This window comes from Tamandua tetradactyla, chromosome 4 (assembly GCF_023851605.1).
Source record: "Tamandua tetradactyla isolate mTamTet1 chromosome 4, mTamTet1.pri, whole genome shotgun sequence".
Classification (NCBI taxonomy): domain Eukaryota; kingdom Metazoa; phylum Chordata; class Mammalia; order Pilosa; family Myrmecophagidae; genus Tamandua; species Tamandua tetradactyla.
The window spans coordinates 200,207,861-200,231,973 of NC_135330.1; the positions used below are offsets into that span (position 1 = coordinate 200,207,861).

At 39.2% G+C, this 24,113-nt stretch overlaps 1 protein-coding gene across 16 annotated transcripts in view; it reads left to right on the forward strand.

Moving 5' to 3' along the window:
- Window positions 1-24,113, forward strand: part of NBEA (neurobeachin) — a 752,331-nt gene that overhangs the window by 607,584 nt on the left and 120,634 nt on the right. For all 16 annotated transcript variants that reach the window (XM_077159019.1, XM_077159015.1, XM_077159017.1 and 13 more), the window contains 2 exons: window positions 22,031-22,148; window positions 22,488-22,590. In XM_077159019.1, coding sequence (XP_077015134.1) covers window positions 22,031-22,148; window positions 22,488-22,590 — 221 coding nt within the window. The remainder of the gene's footprint in view (window positions 1-22,030; window positions 22,149-22,487; window positions 22,591-24,113) is intronic.

The window sequence follows — 24,113 nt, forward strand, 5'->3', positions numbered from 1 at the left end:
TGTTTTGTAGATACGCTTTAAATGGGCAGAGGGAGGGATCGGTGGAAATAAGAATGTAGTGGAGAGCACTTGCCCTGTGGGGGGGCTCCGAGGACGGGCTCTGGTTCGGGTTTTGGCTCTGTAGCAGCCAGGTTTTGTGACTTTGGTGGAGTAACTTCACATCAGTAAGTCTTTTCTTCTTCACTGGTAAATGGGGACAGACATTCCTGTCCTGCCTATCTCACAGTGATTTTGTGAAAATTAAAGTAAAACTTTTGAAAATGCTTGGTAGACCAATATATAATATTTTTCTCAATACTTTTAAAATTTTTGTTCGGTTAAAACTTCAAATTATTTTATTATGAGACATCCAAAAAACTGCAAAAATTAAAAATTAAAAAACAGATACCCATGTACCCACCACTCAACTTTAACATGTCTTAAAATTTTTCCATATTCGCTTTTGATCATCTTTATAAAATAAAACATTATAGACCCATCTTATACCCCATCATGATTCCATTCTGTTCCCTCTGTCTATAGAAGTGCTACATTATTTTATTAATACATTATAGTCAATTTAGCCTTCCTACTCAACTTCTGTAGGTTTTCAGACATCTAACAGTTTTTTTTTTTTCCAAGAACGGGTACATCCAGTGTGATGATTTTTAACAGAAGCACAGGCCAGTAATACGGATTTCCAGAAACACTATATCTGCTCATCATCAAGAAAATCTATAATCAGACTTTGTTTGCCTTAATTTGTTTTCTTTATATCATTGCCTTCTAGATGTTATTTGATGCCAAACAGAAAAAAAAGGCATTCTTTTAAGTGCATTTACACAGAACAGAAGATATTCAATTGAAAATAACATTTTGAAATCATTTTCTTTGGAATAGATAAAAACGGAAGCAGTTTTATAACGTGATTAAAGCTACAATTGCAGGCAAATTGGGATGAGAAATATGAATATTTACTATAATGGGAATAAGGTTAATATTTTAAAGCAGGGTTGACAGGAGAAAAATTGTGTTCGTTTGCAAAAAAGAAATTTGTTTCCTTAAGTGAAAATTGGGGTCAACAGGCCATACCTCTGCTTACTCCTGCATGACTGAAATGAATTTAAAAATGCAGCAGTAAAACCGCACTGAGCCAACTAATGACAAAATTATACATGAAAGCTTGAAAAAAATCGTATGTTAGAAATATATATTTTGTGTAAGAAAATTGTAAATGCACATTCACTCCACCTCAGCGATTGTAGGGTAGAAGCCCTAAGTCCTGTCGTCTTTCTTCTTTGTGGACGCAGGGGTGGCCACCTTTGTCTCCTGGATATTTCCATCCCACTGCTTTGCTGGCTCGCGCTCAGATTTCAGGGTGAATGAATTGCCAAGAAGGCCCCTTCTGGAGACAGCCCCACACACCAGTTAGAGGCAGCAGAGTCTGAGGCAGGGCACCCTTCTCCTCATTGTCTGTCTCCTCTGGACGCTCCTCATGGCTGCGTGGTGGGCAGCCCGGGACCACCTTTGGGGCAGGGGAAGCCCGGACCAGCCCCATGAGTCAGCTACACTGGCTGCTCATTCTCTGCCAGCTTCACGTTTTCAGTTACACATTTCAAACATAGTAGAATTAATGTAATATTGCTGCCACTCATTGAATTTTGTGATTCATGATTTTAGAAGTAAGTGTAAGTAGGAATCTTTTCACTTCGGAATACATCAGAATGAATGGCACTGCCAGCCTGTTTGCCGTGTTTATGTACATTTAAATTTACTCAAACCGTGGAGCACGGTGTTTGACTGAAGGTGTCAGTGTTGGTGCTGGCAGCCACCCTGTGAAACAGATTAGTGAAAATGCTGGGTTAAGATATGTTCTAGTAAATAGTCATTTATTTCTGTTTGGCCATATAATAAACAAAGGATCAACCTACTATTACATAAACTTTACTTTGAATAGTTACAGGTAAATTGAACAGTGTTATATAATGATCTGTATGATGCTGAAAAACCATTTGGTTCACTGAAGTTTAGAAATGGTACAAGCAGTATGTTTATATTTTTATTACAGTGTTCACATTTTACTCCCTGGTGTCAAGTTATATACCTTCAACTATCTATGCAATGTCCTCAGTGGGTTTTATTTATTCTTAATGGCACTTTTTTCCAACATCAAAAAAAGGCAGAAACTATGTTACAGCCATGAGAAAACACTAATTTTATCCTATTACTGTCTTCACATATATTGGTTCTCAGAATACAGAAAGTAATCAATACTCTTGCTACCTGGTGAACTTTTCAAGAGAATTGTTGAAGATCAGGAATTATATCAATAAGCTGAACTGAAAATGCTGATATGCTCTGTGCACATTGTGTCTATGCAGAGAGCCACAGGAGCCTTATGTTTCTTTCTCTACATGCATATTATGGAAGTAACCTCTGTATCTGTTTCTTTCTAATAACGACACTTACACATTGTTGCATTATTAGGAAGTAACATGGATTGCATGTATTGGTAGATTCTTTTTAATTACTGTGTAAAAATGATACATAATTGAAACAAAAAGCATTGTTCCTATCCTAATTTTTTCCCTCAAGTCCATCCCGTCAAGGCGAAAGCCTGGAAGTTATTTTCTGGTGGTGTGATTAGATTGGGGCTGAGCTCTCCAGCTGGCAGGCCTGCCTTTGACTGGCGGCGGCTGTCCCCAGTGCTTGTCATTTCCTGACATGCCTGACAGGATGGGGACAGCCGCCCCAGACAGGTTCATTAGATGGTGCTTTCTACAGCTGGGCTAAAAATATATAAATAACCAAGGGAGAACTCTGCTTTGTCGAGGCCCAGGCTGTAGGGGCCCTTCGTGTTGGTTTAAACCAGGGCCTTGTTTTGACAAATTTTGATGTGTGCGGTTCTTAGATCTCCCGGCACGTTTCTGTCTCCTTCCCCTTTGGCCTGCACTCTACCCGCTGCCTTGTTGTGCTTCCTAGCGTGGCTACCCCAGGAGGAGAAAGCCCCTCCAGGGAGGGCCCGAGGCGAAGCCAGGACCCACCTATGTCCATGGTCCCGTCCCGGGGCCCTGCCGTCAGCTGGCTGCACGCAGGGTCCAGAGCTTTTACACGTGGGGGCCCAGCACCCCTGCAGCCCCCACCCCCTCTAAGCACCTCACTCTTTACGTTGCCCGGGGATTCCAGCCGCCTTCCTTCTTGGGCGTTGAAGAGACTGGACAGAGTGTCTGCCTCCTTGATAGGCCCAGAGATCAGGCAGAGAATTACAGAAGATGATAGAATACTGCTCATTAAAACAAGAAAGAAAGTCCAAAAGATGTCTAGAAATACATTTCTCAGTGAGTGATAGAGCCCCTTTTGAGGTTGACTGAGTTTACCAAAAAACAGGTGTGTGTTTGAAATGTACGTGCGTACAGAGTCATGATTTATCCTTTTCAGCCCCGGTTTAAAATTTTAAAGTGGTGATATTGGAAAAGAAATTCTGTGTCGTGGCCGCACCTGTAATTAGAAAGCAAATGCTGACATCTTCACAGCTTGCTAGCCGAGGTGTCTCTCCAACAACCACAGTTGCTGGTCGCTGCTTTCTATTGCAGGGAACATTTGATCCTAATTATTAGTAAGAAAAACATGCCCATGTAGAAAACACTTGACCGTATGTGTCCAAATAATCTCTGTGTTGCTGTTAGTTGCTTTCTCAGTCACATGAAAAGACATAAAACACAAGGATGTTTGTGCCTCTTGCACTTAGTCATTGGTGTAATAACAGTGTTGCTGAGAAAAAGCAAGCTTTTCCTTCACAGAAACCCTAGCCCTTACCTTTCCTTCAGATTGTGAGTTTCTGCTGCTTTAGTTCCCGTCTCTATGACAACTGTTTTAAATTGGGATGGGCAACTGCCACCTGGAGTATTACGAGAGGAAAGTGTTAGTGAGTGCACAGCTCCCATAGCTGGAGCATTTCAGTATAATCCAATTTTAATTGAGCTCCAGAGACTTTGATGTGCTGCAGAAGGTTGGGAGAGAGCTATTCCAGCGAGAAATTAAAGCAGCGAGCCAGACTTCCCTCCTCCAGACTGTCACCATTGTAAGTAAGCATTAGCTGCAGACTCAGCCTGCCCCTATGGAACATCTCACTTCTTTTTTCAGTTTTCTGCTGATTTATTTTGCCATATGTAAAAGCAAGGAAACGTTCGTTTTTTTACATGTCTTTTTTACACCCATTTGATTGAGAAGCTCGGACTTGTCCAGAAATGCATCTAGTGCTGTTTGTTGTACCTTGCTTTACAATTCATGAAAGAAACAGAAAGTACAGCAGGGATCCATTTGAAGGTGTCAGCTACGTAGATTAAACTTTCTTTTTAATGTTACTCTGAAAAACCCTATCTTGTTGCTAAAAAGTTGAAGGAAGTGTAATTTTTATTCAGCTTGGATTTACCATTGGATTTCATTTTACTGTTTGACTGCTTGGACATTTATTAGGAGATATTTATTTGAAGATGCATTAAAATCTCTTCCCCCATCACATGAAAAATGTCTTTCAGGGAAAACCAGTTTAGAGTGGCTGAACACTGGCACGTCAGTCCTTAATGGAAAAACCATTGGTCTTTTTTTTTTTATTAAATGGGAAGGAAAATTAGTGTTATTTCCACATATATTCAGAGACCTTTGAAATATTTTGAAGCACAATGTTGAACACACATTAGGTATTTCCTTAATAATAAAAATGACATAAAAAACACATTATGAGTTGAACTGATTACTAAATTATTTTATATAAAATAATTGCTAAATACAATGCTTGTGAGTCAGAAAACTTTGTTGTAGGTATGTTAAACTTAAGGAAGTTATCACCTGTTTAAGACGTACCAGGTATTTCTAATCTGTATTTTGGCACATTTTTTTAAAGTAAATTATTTTAATTATATATTGAAAAATTGACTACATTTTGACTCTACCAGGGTTAGATTTACCGTAAAGCTAATGATGCCTGAATGTCAAGCCCTCTGTCCACAGGGCCCTGTGACTATCCCAGAGGTGCTAAGAGTCCTGGAATGGTCTCAGTTTACCATATTGCCTTAAGAGACTTCAGAAGATGACCTGAATTTCCAAGCCTCCAGTGATTAGTTGTGATTTCTTCTCCTTCTAAATAAATAGTCACTTCCATAGTTAATTATTTGGAATTTTGTATTTTTTTCCTGAAAAAGGGCCTCCCCCCAAATGGTAAGCTTCCAGCTTATGGCGCACTTTAGCTGGCCCCCCAAATAATGTACCTGTGTCTCCACTTCTTTGGCTGTTACAAGCCGTGCTGCAATAACTAGCCTGCTACATACTTCAATCTGCTTGTGTGCGAGTATACCCACCAGGCAAATTCCTAAACGCAACATTGCTGGATCACCAGGCATGTGTATATTTGAAATTTTGATAGATAATGCCAAAATTCCCTCCATGTAAGTTATACTAATTTGCACTCCCACCAGCTGTCTGTGGAGGGCCTGTTTTCCTCACATCAAGCTCAAAGTATTTGCCAATCAGATAGATTTTTTTTAATGCTACCTCTATATAGTTTTAATTTTCCTACTGTGAAAGAAGTTAAATATCTTTTCAATCAAGTAAGTCATTTGTAATATTTTTTCTATAATGCATCTGTGGGTTTTTTTGAGGGTTTTTTTTAAAACCTGTAGAAGGAGATTATTAATAAATTCCATGTTTTTCTCATGCATGTATTTTTGAGTAATAGATAGCATATATATTTATAGTATATATTATGGAAATCAATAACATCTTTGTATATCTACCTCTCTTCTGGCCTCCCGTCTAGATCAATTTGCCATTCCTCTTTGGAACATTGTGCTAGTTTGAAAGGATACATGCCCTCTAAGAAAAGCCATGTTTTAATATAAATCCCATTTCATAAAGGTAGGATAATCTCTATTCAATACTGTATGTTTGAAACTAAAGAGATCATCTCCCTGGTTGATGTGATTTAGTCAAGAATGGTTGTTAAACTGGATTAGGGGATGACATGTCTCCACCCATTCGAGTGGGTCTTGATTGGTTTACCGGAGTCCTATAAAAGAGGAAACATTTTGGAGGGCCACGGTGGCTCAGCAGGCAAGAATGCTTGCCTGGGATGCTGGAGGACCTGGGTTTGATTCCTGGTGCCTGCCCATGTATTTAAAAAAAAAAATAAATAAAAATAAATTTAAAAAAAAAAAGAGGAAACATTTTGGAGAAAGAGATTCAGAGAGAGCAACACTACGAAGCAGAGAGTCCACCAGCCAGCGACCTTTGAAGATGAAGAAGGAAAACGCCTCCCGGGGAGCTTCATGAAACCAGAAGCCAGGAGAGAAAACTAGAAGATGATGATGCCATATTCGCCATGTGCCTTTCCAGATGAGAGAGAAACCCTGAACTTCATCAGCCTTCTTGAACCAAGGTATCTTTCCCTGGATTCCTTTGATTGGATATTTCTATAGACTTGTAATTGGGACATTTTTTTAGCCTTAGAACTATAAACTAGCAACTCATTAAATTCCCCCTTTTAAAAGCCATTCCATTTCTGTTATATTGCATTCCGGCAACTAGCAAACCAGAACAAACTTCCTCCCAAATTTTAATGGCATTAGTTATAAGGATAAGACTCTTTTTTTTTTTTTTTACTTCATCCACCTACCTGATAAGAATAATTTTAAAATTTTCATCTTAATCTTTTAATATTTTTAACTGCTCTCTTCCCACATTCTAGCACCACATTCTTAAAATATGTATTAGCTAAATATATTAACACTACATAGTTTATTTGTTGTATTGAAAAAGAAAAATCACATCCTTTATCAATTAGTAAGTGAATGTCTAGTATACACTTTTATTTATTTGCTAAAATGTATGAATATTGGAGAAACACCTGGTGAGCTCACTGGAGCTACATTCCCTGAACACTTACTTCCTATACGCCTCCCCACTGCCACTGTTTGTGATTAAACGACCTTCATTTCCTACTGGATTATTCCACATTTCCAGTTTAACATCCGAGACAGTCTCCTCACTGCTTCCAGAGTGTTCTTTCTAAAATGAAGATTTCATCTTATCCCTATTCTTCTTTCAGAGGTCTCAGTGGCCCCACCATTATCACTAAAAGTGCCATTTGTTGAGAACTGGGTTTAAAACCAGCTAACTGGTTTGTCCTTTCTGCATTAAGCATGCTGGACAGCCTTTTGCTGTAGATAAGTGACCTCTGGTCCTTACAGTAGAGACTTGAAGTTAAGAACTTAAAATACAGTAGCTCATTTCATTCTCTCAGCAACCCGGTAAAATACAATTATGATGCCAATCTTACAGATAAAGGCATGGGTAGAAAGTATAAACTCCATGAAAGTAGGTGTCATCTCTGTCTTTCTCACTCATGAATTCCCAGAATAGCTGGAAACTGGTAGGTACTGATTGCATTTCTGCTTAATGAAAAATAATCTGTGACACTAACAGCCTTTGCCTGGAGCATGAAATTTGCTCATGATGCCCAAATCAGAGAGACAAATGGCACATTCTTTGTGTAGTAGCACTTTGCTGTGAATAGCTTACAAACAAGAAATATAAAGCAAACAGAAGGAAAAAAAGTCTTGAAGCATTTCAATAATATTTTTTTAAAAAAAGCATTTTAGGTGATAACCTGTTTCAGTTTGCTACAGTTATGAGAATGCAATTGTGCTGGTTTGAAGGTATCCCAGAAAAGCCGTGTTTTTACCCTGATCCGTCTTGTGGAGCAACCCTTTCTTTTAATCCCTATTCGGTGCTGTAGGTTGCAGACTTGATTAAGATATCTCCATGGACCCCCTAAGATCAGGAACAAGACAAGGATGTCCACTATCACCACTATTATTCAACATTGTGTTGGAGGTTCTAGCCAGAGCAATTAGACAAGAAAAAGAAATACAAGGCATCAAAATTGGAAAGGAAGAAGTAAAACTATCACTGTTTGCAGACGATATGATACTATACGTCGAAAACCCGGAAAAATCCACAACAAAACTACTAGAGCTAATAAATGAGTACAGCAAAGTAGCAGGTTACAAGATCAACATTCAAAAATCTGTAGCATTTCTATACACTAGTAATGAACAAGCTGAGGGGGAAATCAAGAAACGAATCCCATTTACAATTGCAACTAAGAGAATAAAATACCTAGGAATAAATTTAACTAAAGAGACAAAAAACCTATATAAAGAAAACTACAAAAAACTGCTAAAAGAAATCACAGAAGACCTAAATAGATGGAAGGGCATACCGTGTTCATGGATTGGAAGACTAAATATAGTTAAGATGTCAATCCTACCTAAATTGATTTACAGATTCAATGCAATACCAATCAAAATCCCAACAACTTATTTTTCAGAAATAGAAAAACCAATAAGCAAATTTATCTGGAAGGGCAGGGTGCCCCGAATTGCTAAAAACATCTTGAGGAAAAAAAAACGAAGCTGGAGGTCTAGCGCTGCCGGACTTTAAGGCATATTATGAAGCCACAGTGGTCAAAACAGCATGGTATTGGCATAAAGATAGATATATCGACCAATGGAATCGAATAGAGTGCTCAGATATAGACCCTCTCATCTATGGACATTTGATCTTTGATAAGGCAGTCAAGCCAACTCACCTGGGACAGAGCAGTCTCTTCAATAAATGGTGCCTAGAGAACTGGATATCCATATGCAAAAGAATGAAAGAAGACCCATCTCTCACACCCTATACAAAAGTTAACTCAAAATGGATCAAAGATCTAAACATTAGGTCTAAGACCATAAAACAGTTAGAGGAAAATGTTGGGAGATATCTTATGGATCTTACAACTGGAGGCGGTTTTATGGACCTTAAACCTAAAGCAAGAGCACTGAAGAAGGAAATAAATAAATGGGAACTCCTCAAAATTAAACACTTTTGTGCATCAAAGAACTTCATCAAGAAAGTAGAAAGACAGCCTTCACAATGGGAGACAATATTTGGAAATGATATATCAGATAAAGGTCTAGTATCCAGAATTTATAAAGAGATTGTTCATCTCAACAACAAAAAGACAGCCAACCCAATTACAAAATGGGAAAAAGACTTGAACAGACACCTCTCAGAAGAGGAAATACGGATGGCCAAGAGGCACATGAAGAGATGCTCAATGTCCCTGGCCATTAGAGAACTGCAAATCAAAACCACAATGAGATATCATCTCACACCCACCAGAATGGCCATTATCAACAAAACAGAAAATGACAAGTGCTGGAGAGGATGCGGAGAAAGAGGCACACTTATCCACTGTTGGTGGGAATGTCAAAGGGTGCAACCACTGTGGAAGGCAGTTTGGCGGTTCCTCAAAAAGCTGAATATAGAATTGCCATACGACCCAGCAATACCATTGCTAGGTATCTACTCAAAGGACTTAAGGGCAAAGACACAAACGGACATTTGCACACCAATGTTTATAGCAGCATTATTTACAATCGCAAAGAGATGGAAACAGCCAAAATCTCCATCAACAGAAGAGTGGCTAAACAAACTGTGGTATATACATACGATGGAATATTATGCAGCTTTAAGACAAGATAAACTTATGAACCATGTTATAACATGGATGGACCTAGAGAATATTATGCTGAGTGAATCCAGCCAAAAACTAAAGGACAAATACTGTATAGTCCCACTGATGTGAACGGACATTCGAGAATAAACTTGAAATATGTCATTGGTAACAGAGTTCAGCAGGAGTTAGAAACAGGGTAAGACAATGGGTAATTGAAGCTGAAGGGATACAGACTGTGCAACAGGACTAGATACAAAAACTCAAAAATGGACAGCACAATAATACCTAATTGTAAAGTAATCATGTTAAAACACTGAATGAAGCTGCATCTGAGCTATAGGTTTTTGTTTTGTTTTGTTTTGTTTTGTTTTGATTTTACTATTATTACTTTTATTTTTTTCTCTATATTAACATTCTATATCTTTTTCGGTTATGTTGCTAGTTCTTCTAAACCAATGCAAATGTACTAAGAAATGATGATCATGCATCTATGTGATGATGTTAAGAATTAATGATTGCATGTGTAGAATGGTATGATCTCTAAATGTTGGGTTAATTTCTTTTTTTCCGTTAATTAAAAAAAAAAAAAGAGAAGGGATAATTGGAGATGAAGGGATACAGACTGTACAACGGGACTTGATATAAAAACTCAGAAATGGACAGCACAATACTACCCAATTGTAATGCAATTATGTTAAAACACTGAATGAAGCTGCATGTGAGGTATAGGTTTTTTGTTTTTGTTTTTTTTTTTCTTTCTATTATTGTTTTAATTCTTATTCTGTTGTCTTTTCATTTCTTTTTCTAAATCGATGCAAATGTACTAAGAAATGATGAATATGCAACTATGTGATGTTATTAAGAATTACTGATTGTACATGTAGATTGGAATGATTTCTAATTGTTTTGTTAATTCTTTTTTTAATTAATAAAAAAAAAAAAAAGATATCTCCATGGAGATGCGACTCACCCAATTGTGGATATTAACTTTCATTGAATGGAGACAGATGTGACTCCACCCATTCCAGGTGGGTCTTGATTAGTTTACTGAAATCCTTTAAAAGTGGACATATTTTGGAGAGAGCCAGAAATGAGAGAAACAACAGAAGCCTCAGATACCGACACTTAGAGAACAGGGAAATGGATGTTTGGATGTGCTTGGAGCCCAGCAGACATCGCCATGAGATGTTAAGTAAGCCAGAGCCTGGAGAGAGCCAAGGGAGGCCAAGAGAGGAAAGCCAGCCCCAGAGAAGCAAAGTGAGGAGCCCCCACAGGAGCAGAGGCTGAAAGCAACAGAGCCCAGGAGCAAGGGACCAGCAGATGCAGTCACGTGACTTCCCAGCTGACAGAGCTGTTCCTGATCCAATGGCCTTCCTTGAATTAAGGTATCTTTTCCTGAATGCCTTAGTTTGGACATTTTTATAGGCTTAGAACTATAAACTGTAACTTATAAATTCCTCTTTATAAAAACCATTCTTGTTCTGGTATATGTCATTCCGTCAGCTAGCAAACTAAGCAGCAGTGCACCAAAAATAGTTGGCTTTTTCAATGGGGATTTATTCTATTACAGATTTACATTTCTAAGGCCATGAAACTGTCCAATTACAGCATCAAGAGGAAGATGCCTTCTCTGAGGAAAGGCTGCTGGCATCTGTGTTCCTCCGTCACCTGAGAAGGCACATAGCGATGTCTGTTGGCCCTTCTCTCCCGAGTTTAGCCTCTGGTTTCAGTGGCTCTCTCTTCTGGAGGCTTTTCTCTGGATTTCATCTGTTTGCTCTCTCTGTATTTTCTGTCTTCTATTCTCTTCATAGAGGACTCCAATGAAAGCATTAAAGCCCACCTTGAATGGGTGGCATCACATCTTGATGGAAACCGCCTAACAAAAAGGTCCCACTGACAATAGGTCTGACCCCAGAAGGCTGGCTTAGAAGAGCGTGCCTTTTCTGGGTACATAACAGCTTCAAACCATCTTAGCACCTAATCCAGTAAATACTGTTTTCAAAGCCTCCAAGCTGGGAGGTCTCAATACCTCTTCCAGTTGCAGATGTTCGTGAAAGACATTCATTTACAAGCAAGGGGCATTTAGTGACATTTAAAGTGAGTTAAATTTCTGAGCTGTTAATTATCCAGTAATACAGAAAATCAAGAGAGTGAAAATATCATAAGAAATTCCATAGCTGAGTTGTCTCTGTTGAAGCAGAAAGGTATGTTTCAAAAAGGTGAAGCTGCCAGTCCGGCAGAGGGGACACTCAGAGCCATCCAGGAAGAAGCAGATGAGAACGGAATCCAGCCCCAGCCTGGCTCAGGGCAGCATGCAGGGCTCCGCCACGCCTAATGAGAGGGCCATTCCCTGCACGTACCTGGGCCCAGCGGCACTCCTCTCTCCTGACAGGGCGAGCGGGCAGGGAGGTCGGGACTCCATCCTGTCCACTGTTATGGGTCACATGGACTTTGGGCCAGTCCTCCTGTGGGTACTTGGTTGACCGCAACCCCGTCAAGTATTTAGGAGCCTTCTTTCCGTGTGAGGGGAAACTGGGGTCAGGTATGTCAGGTGACTTTTCCATCTCTGCCTAGCTGGGAAGAGGTTGAGTCAGACTTAAGCATCTGTCTGTCTTCTTAGGTCTGAGTTTATTCTACTCCTGCAGAGCATACAGATATATAAGGAGTGATGAGAGCCCACCAAAGTGAGTGGTACTGAAGTGCACACTGCTCCTATGGACTGGTGCTGTGAGGCAGCATGCTGAGGGGGGCCAACCTGAAGGACCCCCAAAATGCAAATTGTCCACATGAAGATGGGTTTCGTTTTATAGCTACTCTTGGGGAAAAAATAATGGAAAAAGAAAGAGGTCCAACTTTAAGAGAAGGGAAAGTCAAATTTTCATGAAGCTTAAGGATGCATCTGTGAATGTCCATAAGTGCTCAGGTCCCCACACTTTGAAAACTCTGAGCTTGTGTTTATGAAAAAAGCTTTCGATTGGTAATTGTCATGGAAAAAGAAGTCTTTAGAGCTGAAAAATTGTTCACAGTCATATTGTCTCCCTGGCCCCGATAAGTCTGGCACCTTCCTGCAGATACTTATCAATGGTAAATGTGAAACAAATGCCTTTTTTTGAATAGTGGGCTTTCGATGCCTAGTAGGAATTGACCAGGTGGACAAGGTGTGAGAAATGCTTCTAGAACTTGTGGGAAGCTTGTCCTGTCCAACACCTGTGAGTGATGTCAGGTGGCTGGGGTGCGTGGCCGCATGGATGGGACCTGATGGAGGTACCAAGATAGCTCTGTGCTTTCTGGAGCCGGTTCATGAAACCCAAGAAGCATTTGTGGTTACGTCTGTACCTGTTTGTAGCTAGCTATATGACTGTGACTGAACTCTGAGAGGTTTGTTTCATAATACATGGTTCAGTTCTCCTCTAGTAAAATTTTACAATTCTCATAAAGTCCTGAGCTAAAAAAGCCACTCAGAAATGCCTATGAACACGGACGCACAGTTCCAGGTAGCAGAATATTTAAGTGAGACTCTTTAAAAGAATAGTTTCCAAATGCAGGAAATTCTTTCTTATCTTTATCACCTCTTAGCTGGGTCACTGAGAGCCTCTTCTTCCTCTTATCAAGAAAAGGTTTGCATCACTGAAGAGTTCTTTAAGAATGCCTTTGCCATCAAGATGCCATCAGGCATGAGGATGAAGACATTTAAATAGAGCTGAAGAAACAAGGTTCCCAGAGTTGCTAATGCAAACATTCAGAGACTGCGTGTGTCCTCTGGCTTTTCCAGGTAATGAGGTTTGTGAAATAGATGTCCTCAGGCATGTTGAAAACAGCTGTTTCAGCGTGCAGCTCCTCCGGACCAGTGAGGATCGTCGTACATAAGAAGAGAGGCATGCAGGTCACCTCGGGTGACAAGGGCTTGTATCAGAAGACTTTCACGTGCAAGTATCAGACACTGTAACTCAGGTGACTTGAACAATACAGAATCCGCGTATGGCCTCGTATAATAATAGGTGCTGAGTTGTGGTAGACTCCAGGGTGGATGAATTCAGCAGCCCAAGGAGGCACTAACAAATAAATCAACAATTGGAGTATTGTTGTGGAGTTACAGGTTTTCAGAGGTATTGACAGGGTCTCCTAGCTAAGGTATCAGAAGGACAGGTAGGGAGGGATTTCCTAGGCAGGGGAAACACCTTGTGTGGGGCACAGGCACATGGCAGACACAGCAAGTATTCAGGATGGCAGAGAGTGAAGAGATGGGCAGAATACATGTGGTGGCTAAATACTGGATTCATACTGTACTCAACCATCATAGCTACCACTTATTAAATACTTACCATGTGCATAGCGTATGTGCTTTATATCCATAAACTCTGCTTTGATTTTCATGATATATGCAGACTCTTAATTTTTTTTTAATGCTAGAAGCTATAATAAATAGGAAAGAAAAATGTGCTATTATTTGTATTACATGTGACTTTCTCCAGTTAACGCAGAAAAAGATTAACTTAATTTTAAAAAATCAAGGTTTCTCTCTCCAGTACACACTTCTCACTACTTTTCTGTTTACAATTTTTCATAATGAAGAGTTTTTAATGTTTCAAAGGATTCTTCCAATAACACAATTGGATCACTAGGAAAAAGAATTTCTCCTTTATATCTACTCTGTAAGTCAACTAATACGATTACTGCGACTGTAATTACTGCAACTTGCCCATCCAGTGTTGTATCATTTCTGATTGTACCTAAAAGTTTAAATTATTCTCAAAAAGAAGAAACCATTTGTGCTGACAATTTGCAGTAGCTACAAAATCAGACCCTCTTATCAAATTGGTTCAAAGAGAAAACTGCAACTCACAAAGTCAAATGATCTGAAATAGAAAAAAAAATCGAAAAGATAAGCAACATATAAATATAATTAGTTTAAAAAATTGTAGCTATACAGAATAATACAAGAGAAGTTAGCACACTCAGCAAGGACGTGAAAGTAAATGCTAGAAATGAGAAATCAGTTTCTTTCCAATAGTGTAAAGTCTAGTTCCCTTCCCTCACCCTCTCCCTTTTTTTAAATAGCAGAAGAAAAAATACAAGATTTTAAAGTTTGCCAAATTTGAGAAAATGAGGAAACACAGCCAAAGATATGATAATTACACATGGGGACACTCATGATGAGGGCAAAGATGCGGCAGCCTTGCCAACGTCATCCGTTTGAGAGTGTTGCCAGTGAGCGAGTGTGCATGTGGAGATGAGGCAGGCACAGAGGACTGCGGCTGCCACCCAAGTCTTGTTTATAAATTAGATTTTTAAATGTTTCATTCAGCAAAGATTGGCAGAGTTCCTTCTGTGTGCAGGTTCTGTAAGCAATGCAAGAAAGAAGGCAACTCTCATCTCCACCCTCATGGAGGCTAGACTTTTGGGGGAGATGCATGTGATAAAATAGATAAATATAAGAAGTGCCCTCAGAACCTGAAAATTTTCATCAATTGAAACATTTTTAAAGGAAGCAATATACAGCATGTTCTAAATGTCAGATATATCCAGTAGAATCAAATATATCAGTAGAATAGTGGTTTGATTACTATCATCCCTTTAAAAATATATAAATAAGCTTTTTAAAATGGAAATATTTTAACCATTGCTTTTTCTCTTTGAACTCATATTTCCATTCCATTCCCTGCCAAAAATTACCTAATTAAGATATTTTATTATTGGAAGTCTTTTATTGGTCACCCTGTTAATCTGGAAAAAGTGTATGTACATATGAATTAGGTTTTTTTATTTTTTTATTCTTAAAAACATAAAATTCTAAATGCTTAAAATTTTTATTCTGGAATAAATTATTGTTATGAATATTATTAGTATTAGTCATACAGCAACTTAAATCAAAACAACATAAATATATTTAATAGTATTTTTAAAACAGCTATTTAAACATAAAAGGTGAAATGATATTGAAAATTCATCTCTAAATGAGGTGGATGATGAACATATATGCACAGAGGAATGTGACTTACTGATAAGAATAACAAGGGTCAATGTCAGAGGGCCTCCGCATTTTCTCCTTTACGGGTGAAAGTGCTGAGAAACCTTGTTCGCATAAGTAAATAGCAGAGAGTTGAGGTTTTATGATATCAGCATTACTCAATTTTTTTTACTCCTTCTAAATTATTTAATTGTAATTATAATAATTTTTAAATTATTTCTTTTCTCAACTGACATATGGGAAGCCATCTGACTCGCAAAAGGATTTTTTAACCCTGTTGCTAGGGGCACACGCTTTCCTAATGCATGCATCAATATTTTGGATTGTCTCTTGTTTGAGGCTTCCCTCAGCAGATCTCAGAGGTTCCTTTTTTTTTTCCTTAAACTGTATATTTTGAAATAATTTCAAACTTATAGGACAATTGCAAAAACAAATAAAAAACCCAAACAGAGAACTCCGACACATCACTCGCTACCCTCCACCCCACCCAGATAACCAGTTCCTCCAATTTTAACATTATTCTGCATATGCTGTATCATTCTATCATCTGTCCATCTCTCACTTCTTCTCTCTGTCTATTTAGCTTTCAATTTTCTTAATATTTGGAAGTAAATTGTATACATTATGCTGCTTGTACACAAAGTATTCCCCGTATACATTTCCTCAGAGCAAGGATATTCACTCAGGTCACTACCTTAGATGCAGCTATCAAATTCAGGAACTTTGACATGCTATAAAGCTGACAGTCTGCATTCCAGTTTTTCCATATTTCCCAATAATGTGCTTGGGGCCTTTTTGTCCTCTATTTTTAGATCCAGCCCAAGGTCATGTCTTACATTTAACTGTCATTGTCTCTTTAGTCACTCTTTTTTTTTTTTTAAATTTCTGGAAACGTGTACAGCTTACACACTCTCATCTCCACCCCTTCCAAGCACACCATTCCGTGGGACTGAAGCTCACTCACTGCTACCCATTACCAGGACTTTCCCGTGGAGCCAGCCAGAAGTCCTGCACCCCTTCTGCATTCAATCCTCCTTCCTCCCACCCCTTCCATGTCCATGCCTATGCATGTTCCAGTTATTCCATATAATCCACATAAGCGGTTCATACAGTATCTGTCCCTTTGTGTCTGGTTTACGTCACTCAGCATGCTGTCTTAGAGGTTCATCCATGTGGTATAGCATGTATCAGGATTTCATTCCTTTTTCAGCTGAATGATATTCCATTGTATGCATTTTGTTTATCCGTTTTTCTGTTGGGGACACTTGGGTTGCTTCCATCTTTTGGCAGCTGTGACTAATGCTGCTTTGCGCACTGGTGTGCAAGATCCATCTGAGTGCCTGCCTTCAGCTCTTTGGGGTGCATACCTGGAAGCAGGGTTGCTGGGTCATATGCTGTTTCCATGTTTAACTTTTTTTGAAGAACTTCCCAACTGTTTTCCACAGCAGCTGCAACATTTTATATTCCTGCCAGCAGACTATGAATATTCCTGTTTTTCCACATCCTCACTGGCATTTATTATTTTCTGTTTGTCTTCTTTTTAGTATTTGCCTTTTTACCGGGTATGAAATGGTATTGCATTCTGGTTTTAATTTTCATTCCCCTAATGGCTAATGACGTAGAGTATCTTGTATGAACTTATTGGCCATTTCTGTATCTTCTTTTGAGAAATGTCTGTTCAACTCCTTTGCCCATTTTTAAGTGGGATGTTCATCTTTTTGTTAGTGAGTTGCACCATTCCTTATATATTCTGGGTATTAAACCCCTGTCAAATACATGGTTTCCAATCATTTTCTCCCATTCTGTTAGTTATCTTTTTACTTTCTGGATAAGGTCCTTAGATGCACAAAAGGTTTTAATTTTGATGAATTTCATTTCATCTGTTTTTTTTCTTTTGTTTCTTGCAATTTCGGTATGAAGTCTTATGAATCCATTGTCAGATACAAGGTCCTGAAGATTTTCCCTATTTTTTCCTCCGCGAGTTTTATAGTTTTAGTTTTTATATCTAGGTCTTTGATCCATTTAGAGTTAATTTTTGTATATGGTGTAAGGTAGGGGTCAACTTTCATTCTATTTCAGGTGAATATCCAGTTTTCCCAGTACCATTTTTCTAAGACTATTTCTTGCTTATCACGTGGACTTGACTCCTTTGTCAGAAACCACTTGGCCACATATGTGTGGGTGAGTTTTTGTTGTGTTTTTTTTCTTTAACTCTCAGTTCTGTTCCATTGGGTCTACATGCTGTCCTTGTGCCAGAAGCATGCTGTTTTAGTTACTATGACTTTATACTGAGTTTGGAAATAGAGAAGTATGAGTTCTCCGATTTCATTCTTCCTTTTCAGAATGATTTTGGCCTCAGGGTCTGTAGCCCTTCCATATGAATTTGCTTGTCCATTTCTGCAAAAAAAGTCTTTTGGAATTTTGACTGGGATTGCTTGGATAGTATTGACGTCTTAATGACATTGTCTTCAATCCATGAGCACAGAATATCTTTCTATTTATTTAGGTTTTATTTAATTTCAGTGGTGCATTGTAGTTTTCTGTGAATAAGTCCTTTACATCATTGGTTAAATTTATTCCTAGGTATTTTACTCTTTCAATTGCTACTGTAAATGGAATTGATTTCTTGATTCCATTTTCAGATTGTTCATTGCTGGTGTGTAGAAACACCACTAATTTTTTGTGTATTGATCTTACTACTCTGCCACTTTGTTGAATTCATTTATTAGCTCTAGTAACTTTTCATGTAATTTCTTCTCAGTGTATCATATATATGATCATGTCATCTGTGAATAGGGATAATCTTTCTTCTTTCTTTCTAATTTGGATGTATTTTATTTCTTTTCTTTGCCTAATTGCTGAGGCTAGCATTCCCAGGACAGTGTGCGTAGCAGTGGCAACAGCTCTTGGTGTCAGGGAGAAAGCTCAGTTTTTCTCCGTTAGGTGCAATGTTAGCCTTGGCTTTGGCATTAGGATGGTGCTGGCCTCATAGAATACATTAGGAAATGTTCCCTCCTCTTCCTTTTGAGAGGTATCTTTTCTTAATCTTACGTTTTTCTTGGTGGGCAACATGAAAAGGGAGGTCAGAAAGTGAACTTGTACTTCCTTCACAGGCACTTTTTCAGACAGATGGGTTTCAGGAAGTTGAAGGTCTGGAAACATTGCTGTTAAGTTCTCCATCCCTCCACGCACCGCTGCACACTGTTTTCTGTCCCGCTGTCTCCACGCTGCACACAGGTGCTCCCCCTGGCCTGGTGGCTCTTTCCGAGCGCCAGCGACCAGTTCACCCGCCCAGCCGCGGATGGGCAGTTGGTGGTCAAGACCGTGGGCACGGGGCCGCGCGTGTCCCCACACTTCCCCCCCCCCCTTCCACGGCATCGCGCCGTCCTGAACAGGAAACAGCACTGGGAGCAAAATCTAGATTTTTCATATTCAGAGAAAAAGGCATCGTGACACTTGTTCCGTGTGGCGTTAGGTGATCTGAGATCAACAGAGCCATCACCAAATGAGTATTTTTCAGGTTGTGCAACATTAGCTCCTTTACAGAGAAAAGGTGAAAGTGGCCTGAGCGCCTGCCAGGGGCTGGGGGTGGTGGGGGGTACTCTGGGGGACCAGGGGGCTCGAGTGGGGGGGGTTGGGGGCTGCGGGGCCCACCGGGGCTGTTTCTGGTTGCTTCCTCAGCGCTTGGTGAGGAGCGGGCGAGGCCACCTCAGAAAGCCTTCCGTAAGAAAGACGTCTGTAAGTCTGGGGATCAGGATGCTTTAATAATCTTATTTATGACCTCTGTGAAGTAATAAAATTGTGTTCATTCGACTCTCAGAAAATGAAGCAGGAGGAAGTAGGTACTATTTGTTGATTAGATTCCTGCGTAATCTCAGAGGAGGCAGGCACAAGCCAGATGGTGTGGGAAGGTCAACGTGAGAGAGAAAAGAGAAACCACAAATTTCAAGTCGAGAGGAGAGGATTATAATGATTTAGAAAGATCATTTGGACTATAACGGAAAACAAATTCTTATAGAAGGTCCTGAAACATAAAGCATTATATTCCCGGTAAAGGTATAAATAAAATAAAGGCAATTTCATAGCATTGGATCGTGTTTCAATCCTGGGCCAGAAGCCCAGATTTTTACAGAATGGGCCATGACCTCCATGTGTGATCAGATATAAGGATATTCCTTTACATTTCCAAGGTGTGTGCAGTTAAGGATGTCCTCCTCACTTGCTTGGAGTAGCCCCGCAACTGGTCACTCTGCCTCCAGACTGCTGGCACTTCTGCTTCGTCCCCCGCCCACGCAGCCGGCGGCCCCCTGAGCTGCTTCCCCCCACCCCCTATGACTCGGGGCTCCCACCAGGCCTCCTGGTCAGAGGATGGCAAGGGGGTCAGCAGGCTATGCAGTGCACAGATTGAAAGACTCAATATTGTTAAGATATATGTTTCTAGAATCAACTTACTCTTTAAAAAAACATAGGATATATGAAACAGTGAAGCTTAATGTGGATTATGAACTACAGTTGGTAGTATCATTATTGTATTATTGGCTCATCAGTTGTAACAAAGGTACCATGCTAATGCAAATTGTGTGTCTGAGGTCGGGTGGAATACGGGAGCTCTGTATTTCCTACAAACCCGTAACTCCTCTTATAAAATTAATAAAAAATCTTTATTTCTTTCCCAGAAAGAAAAATAAATAAAAATATGTATGTATATGTCATATGTAAGGTGTAATTGTATATAATATATAATTAAAATAATGTATATTTTGTGCCTTTTTGTACACTCCTGGCATACCAGTGTTTTCATGGGTAGTTATGTGGCCATTATACTCATTTTACTGTTTGGGTGTTCAGATGGACTTAATATATATTTTTTTTATTAGTAAAATAATGATCTTAATGGAAGGTAGTTTTTGTTGACTGATTTGTCTTAAAATTTTTCCTACTCGATGGAACAAAAGTTAACAACCCTGTCTCAGCACCCTTGTCCCTTTTTAAATTATACTGGTCTACAAAAGTCACATTTGGAAACCACTGCACTCAACTAAGATTTTATAAATACGTAAACTGTAGGAAGTCACTATGACCTTTCTGTGAAGTGTTTGGCATTTAGGAAGTTACAAACAGTGACCAGTTCTCTCAACAATAAGGACATATGAACTTATGCACAGAATTTAAACGATAGCTAGTGCCGGGTACTTTATATCCATTGTCTTTACCCAAACTACCGGTAACAGGTTTTGTTACTGTTTTGACAGATGGCAAAAATATGGTGAGGTTGAATCCTCGTTCCAGTGTCCCTTACCTAGTAAATGGCAAAGCTAGGGTTTAAATAGGAGTCTGACTGGCTTCCAATGTCTCAGAACTTAAAGACAGATCTGACCACCTCCAGAAGTCTTCCCATATCTAAGGAAAGACAAAAACTGAATTCAGGTATTAGAGAATAGAATTTTCAAGAAATAAAAAGACCAGAAGTCTTCCTTTTTATTAAGTCTTGAGAAAGGAAATAGGAAAAGGAACTTCATAATTAGTTTTCAAAGTTTAATGAGCATTATGTATATAAAACTCATTAAGTATTTTCTACTTTCTCCAGATAAAATATAAGTGTAATTAATTACACAGTATGCCAATGCAAGTGGAAAATGTGTTTCTGTATCTTTAATATTCATTGGTGTATCCAGAAGGAATGCGTTTGCTGGAGACCTGGCTACAGTGGCAAAATCAAATAGGGTTTTCTCTTTCTCGTAGAACAGGAAGTCCAGGTGTGCATGGTTGATGAGTTTGTGTCAGCAGCTCAGTGTTAGGGCCACCTCGCTGCAGTTCCCTTGGCCTTCCCTCTCGTGGTTGTGCAATGGCTGCTACAATGCCAGCCATCACATACATCTTCATTAAGTGAGAAGGAGAAAGGGATGTGCCAGCTGCATATGACTTGTTTTGTAAGCTTTTCTGAAACGAACCCAACTCATTAGCCAGAGATTGGCCAAATGTCCTCTCTGCAGTTGCAAGGAAATCTGGGAAAGTTGGGAATAGTACTGCTATGATTGGCTTAGGCGATGGATCAGCCAAACTGTGGTCCTGGGCCACATTCAGCCTCGTCCTGTTGTTGTCAATAAAGTTTTATTAAAATACAGCCACACCCACTCATACATGCATCAGCTCTGGCTGCTTTCATGCTACACAGTTCTAGTAAGCAAGGAAGAAGGGGCAGGAGTAGGATTGGAAAAGAACCAACTGTGTATGTCACAAGTGGTCACCCAATTATTACATATAAAGCCAAAAGCCCTACTACATTCTTTAAGTCCCAGGGTCACCTTGAATGAATAACTTTTTTGCTCCTTCATATCCTCATAAGTCAACCAAGAAAATTTAGAAAGGCAGAATTTTGCAAATATAAAAAATCGAATGATTGACAATGTTGTGATATAGCATGAATTCAGGAAGATACAGCACTGACTAAGATGCTGTCAGAATAAGCCTTAGATACATATTTTATTGGTTGACACCTCCCTTGAAACTGTTTATTTTAGGTTCTTGCATACACTGAGGGACTTCATGGAAAATGGATGTTCAGCGAAATACGAGCTGTGTTTTCAAGACGTTATCTCCTACAAAACACTGCTTTGGAAGTATTTATGGCAAACCGAAGTAAGTCCCTTAAAATATTATGAGAGAAAATGTGCTTATATTCAGATATTATTCATTTACATGGTGTGATGCTGTCTTGATTTTCCCTTGCTGTTTTCTTTCTTTCTTTGATATGCTCTTACTGAAACAAATAAATAAAATATAAATAAAGAAATAACTAAATTTGTTTAACGATGTTAACCCTCAGTTTCACCTGGATGCAGTTCTACAAGAAGCTGATTTTCCAAGAAAATGTATTACCTTTATGATAAATCATGATGGGCACCTGAAAATGATTTCTGAAATTGATGACTAGCTCTCCTGTGGTTTTCTGAATCATGTTTTTTCTTCTCACTGCAGCCTCAGTTATGTTTAATTTCCCTGATCAAGCAACAGTAAAAAAAGTCGTCTATAGCTTGCCTCGGGTTGGCGTGGGCACCAGCTATGGACTGCCACAAGCCAGGTAATTTTATATTATCCGTTATCTATGGGTTGTTAACATGTTTCAATCTCAGTATGACAGAAATGTAAGCATAGTCATAACCAGTATGCTTGTTTTGAGGGCTTAAGACTTTTCTTTCTCTTCAGGTCCTTTGTAGGGAAAGAGATTGTGAAGCACAGCTGTTTAAGAATAACAAAATACTTAGGGAATACTCTCATTTAACCCAAAACACTCATATAAATGAGGAAGTAAAAAGAGTTGATTGCATATCATAGCTAGCACATTCTTAAAACATTTTTGAATTTTAAGATCGTGCAAGAGTCATTCTAAAAGACTCAGCATATTTGTGATTAATTGCTGGGTGCTAGCATATAAATTATGCTTTTATAAATGCTATATATACATTCCTCTTCATTCAAGTAATAAAACTGTTAAAGTGTATTGAGATTGATAGTCATTAATTATGATGTCATTTTAACCATGTCCTAAACCTTTCATCTTTGTATTTTAAAAATCTTGGTATGTATTTTGAAATCTTATTTCATTGAAATCTAGTAGTCCAAGTAGAAAACATGGTATGGACAAGCGATATCAGTTAGTCTGTTTTTGGCTACAGGTAGCCAAATACCTGACCCCAGGTGGCTGGAACGATAGCTTCTGTTTGTTTCTTTGAATAGAGAAGATGCGCCTCCTTCAGAGGCTTGGTGAGGGCAGCCTTCACACAGCCTCATGTTTCCCACACCACGTCTTTACCTCCCTGTATCACGGTAGGGAAAGGACACACAGGATTTCTCCTTGAACGTCTCTGTTCTAGGAAGGAGGACGTTTCTCAGAAGCCGTCAGGAATCTTTATCTCAGGTCTGTTTGCCCAGAATGGGGTCACCCACACACCCCTAAAATAATCCCTGGCAAAGGGGAGTGCATTTACTGGCTTAGCCCAGTCTTCCCCTAGAGTTAGGGAAATAAAATCCCTCTGCCCTCCTTGGCACCTGATGCCTGCACCAAACGGGGTTTCCGTGGACACAGAGGAAAGGGAGAGAGTGGCTTTTGTAGAGCAGTGTCTAATAGTTAGGTTTTTATTCTCCTGAGGGTTATTTCAGGGCACTGCATAGATAGAAAGGAAAACTAATCTTTGTCAATTTTCGTTTAAATAGACTACAGGCATTTTAAAGACAGGGACTGTGTCTTGTTTATCTTTTAATCTACAATACCCAGCACAGAGCCTAATTACTGAGGTGCTTTTCAGGTGCTATTCAACTGGCGTTACCTTGCCTTACAGCCGCAGAAGTGATTCACTGACAGGTCCGCACACGTTCAGGATACTTGCTAGTAGAATGGCAAGATTAAATGGAGACATTAGTAGATAGCGAAGCCCTTATATAAAATACAGGCTGAAGGAAAATGCATTTAGTCTGTCAAAAAAGGAAACTGAGGTTAGTTTTACAAGATTCGTTCTTACTGAATCAAAGTTGACTCATAGTAATCATTATTTCCTTTCCCAAGTGCTTCCTAGCCATTTGTTTAATCATCAATTCAAGAATTTT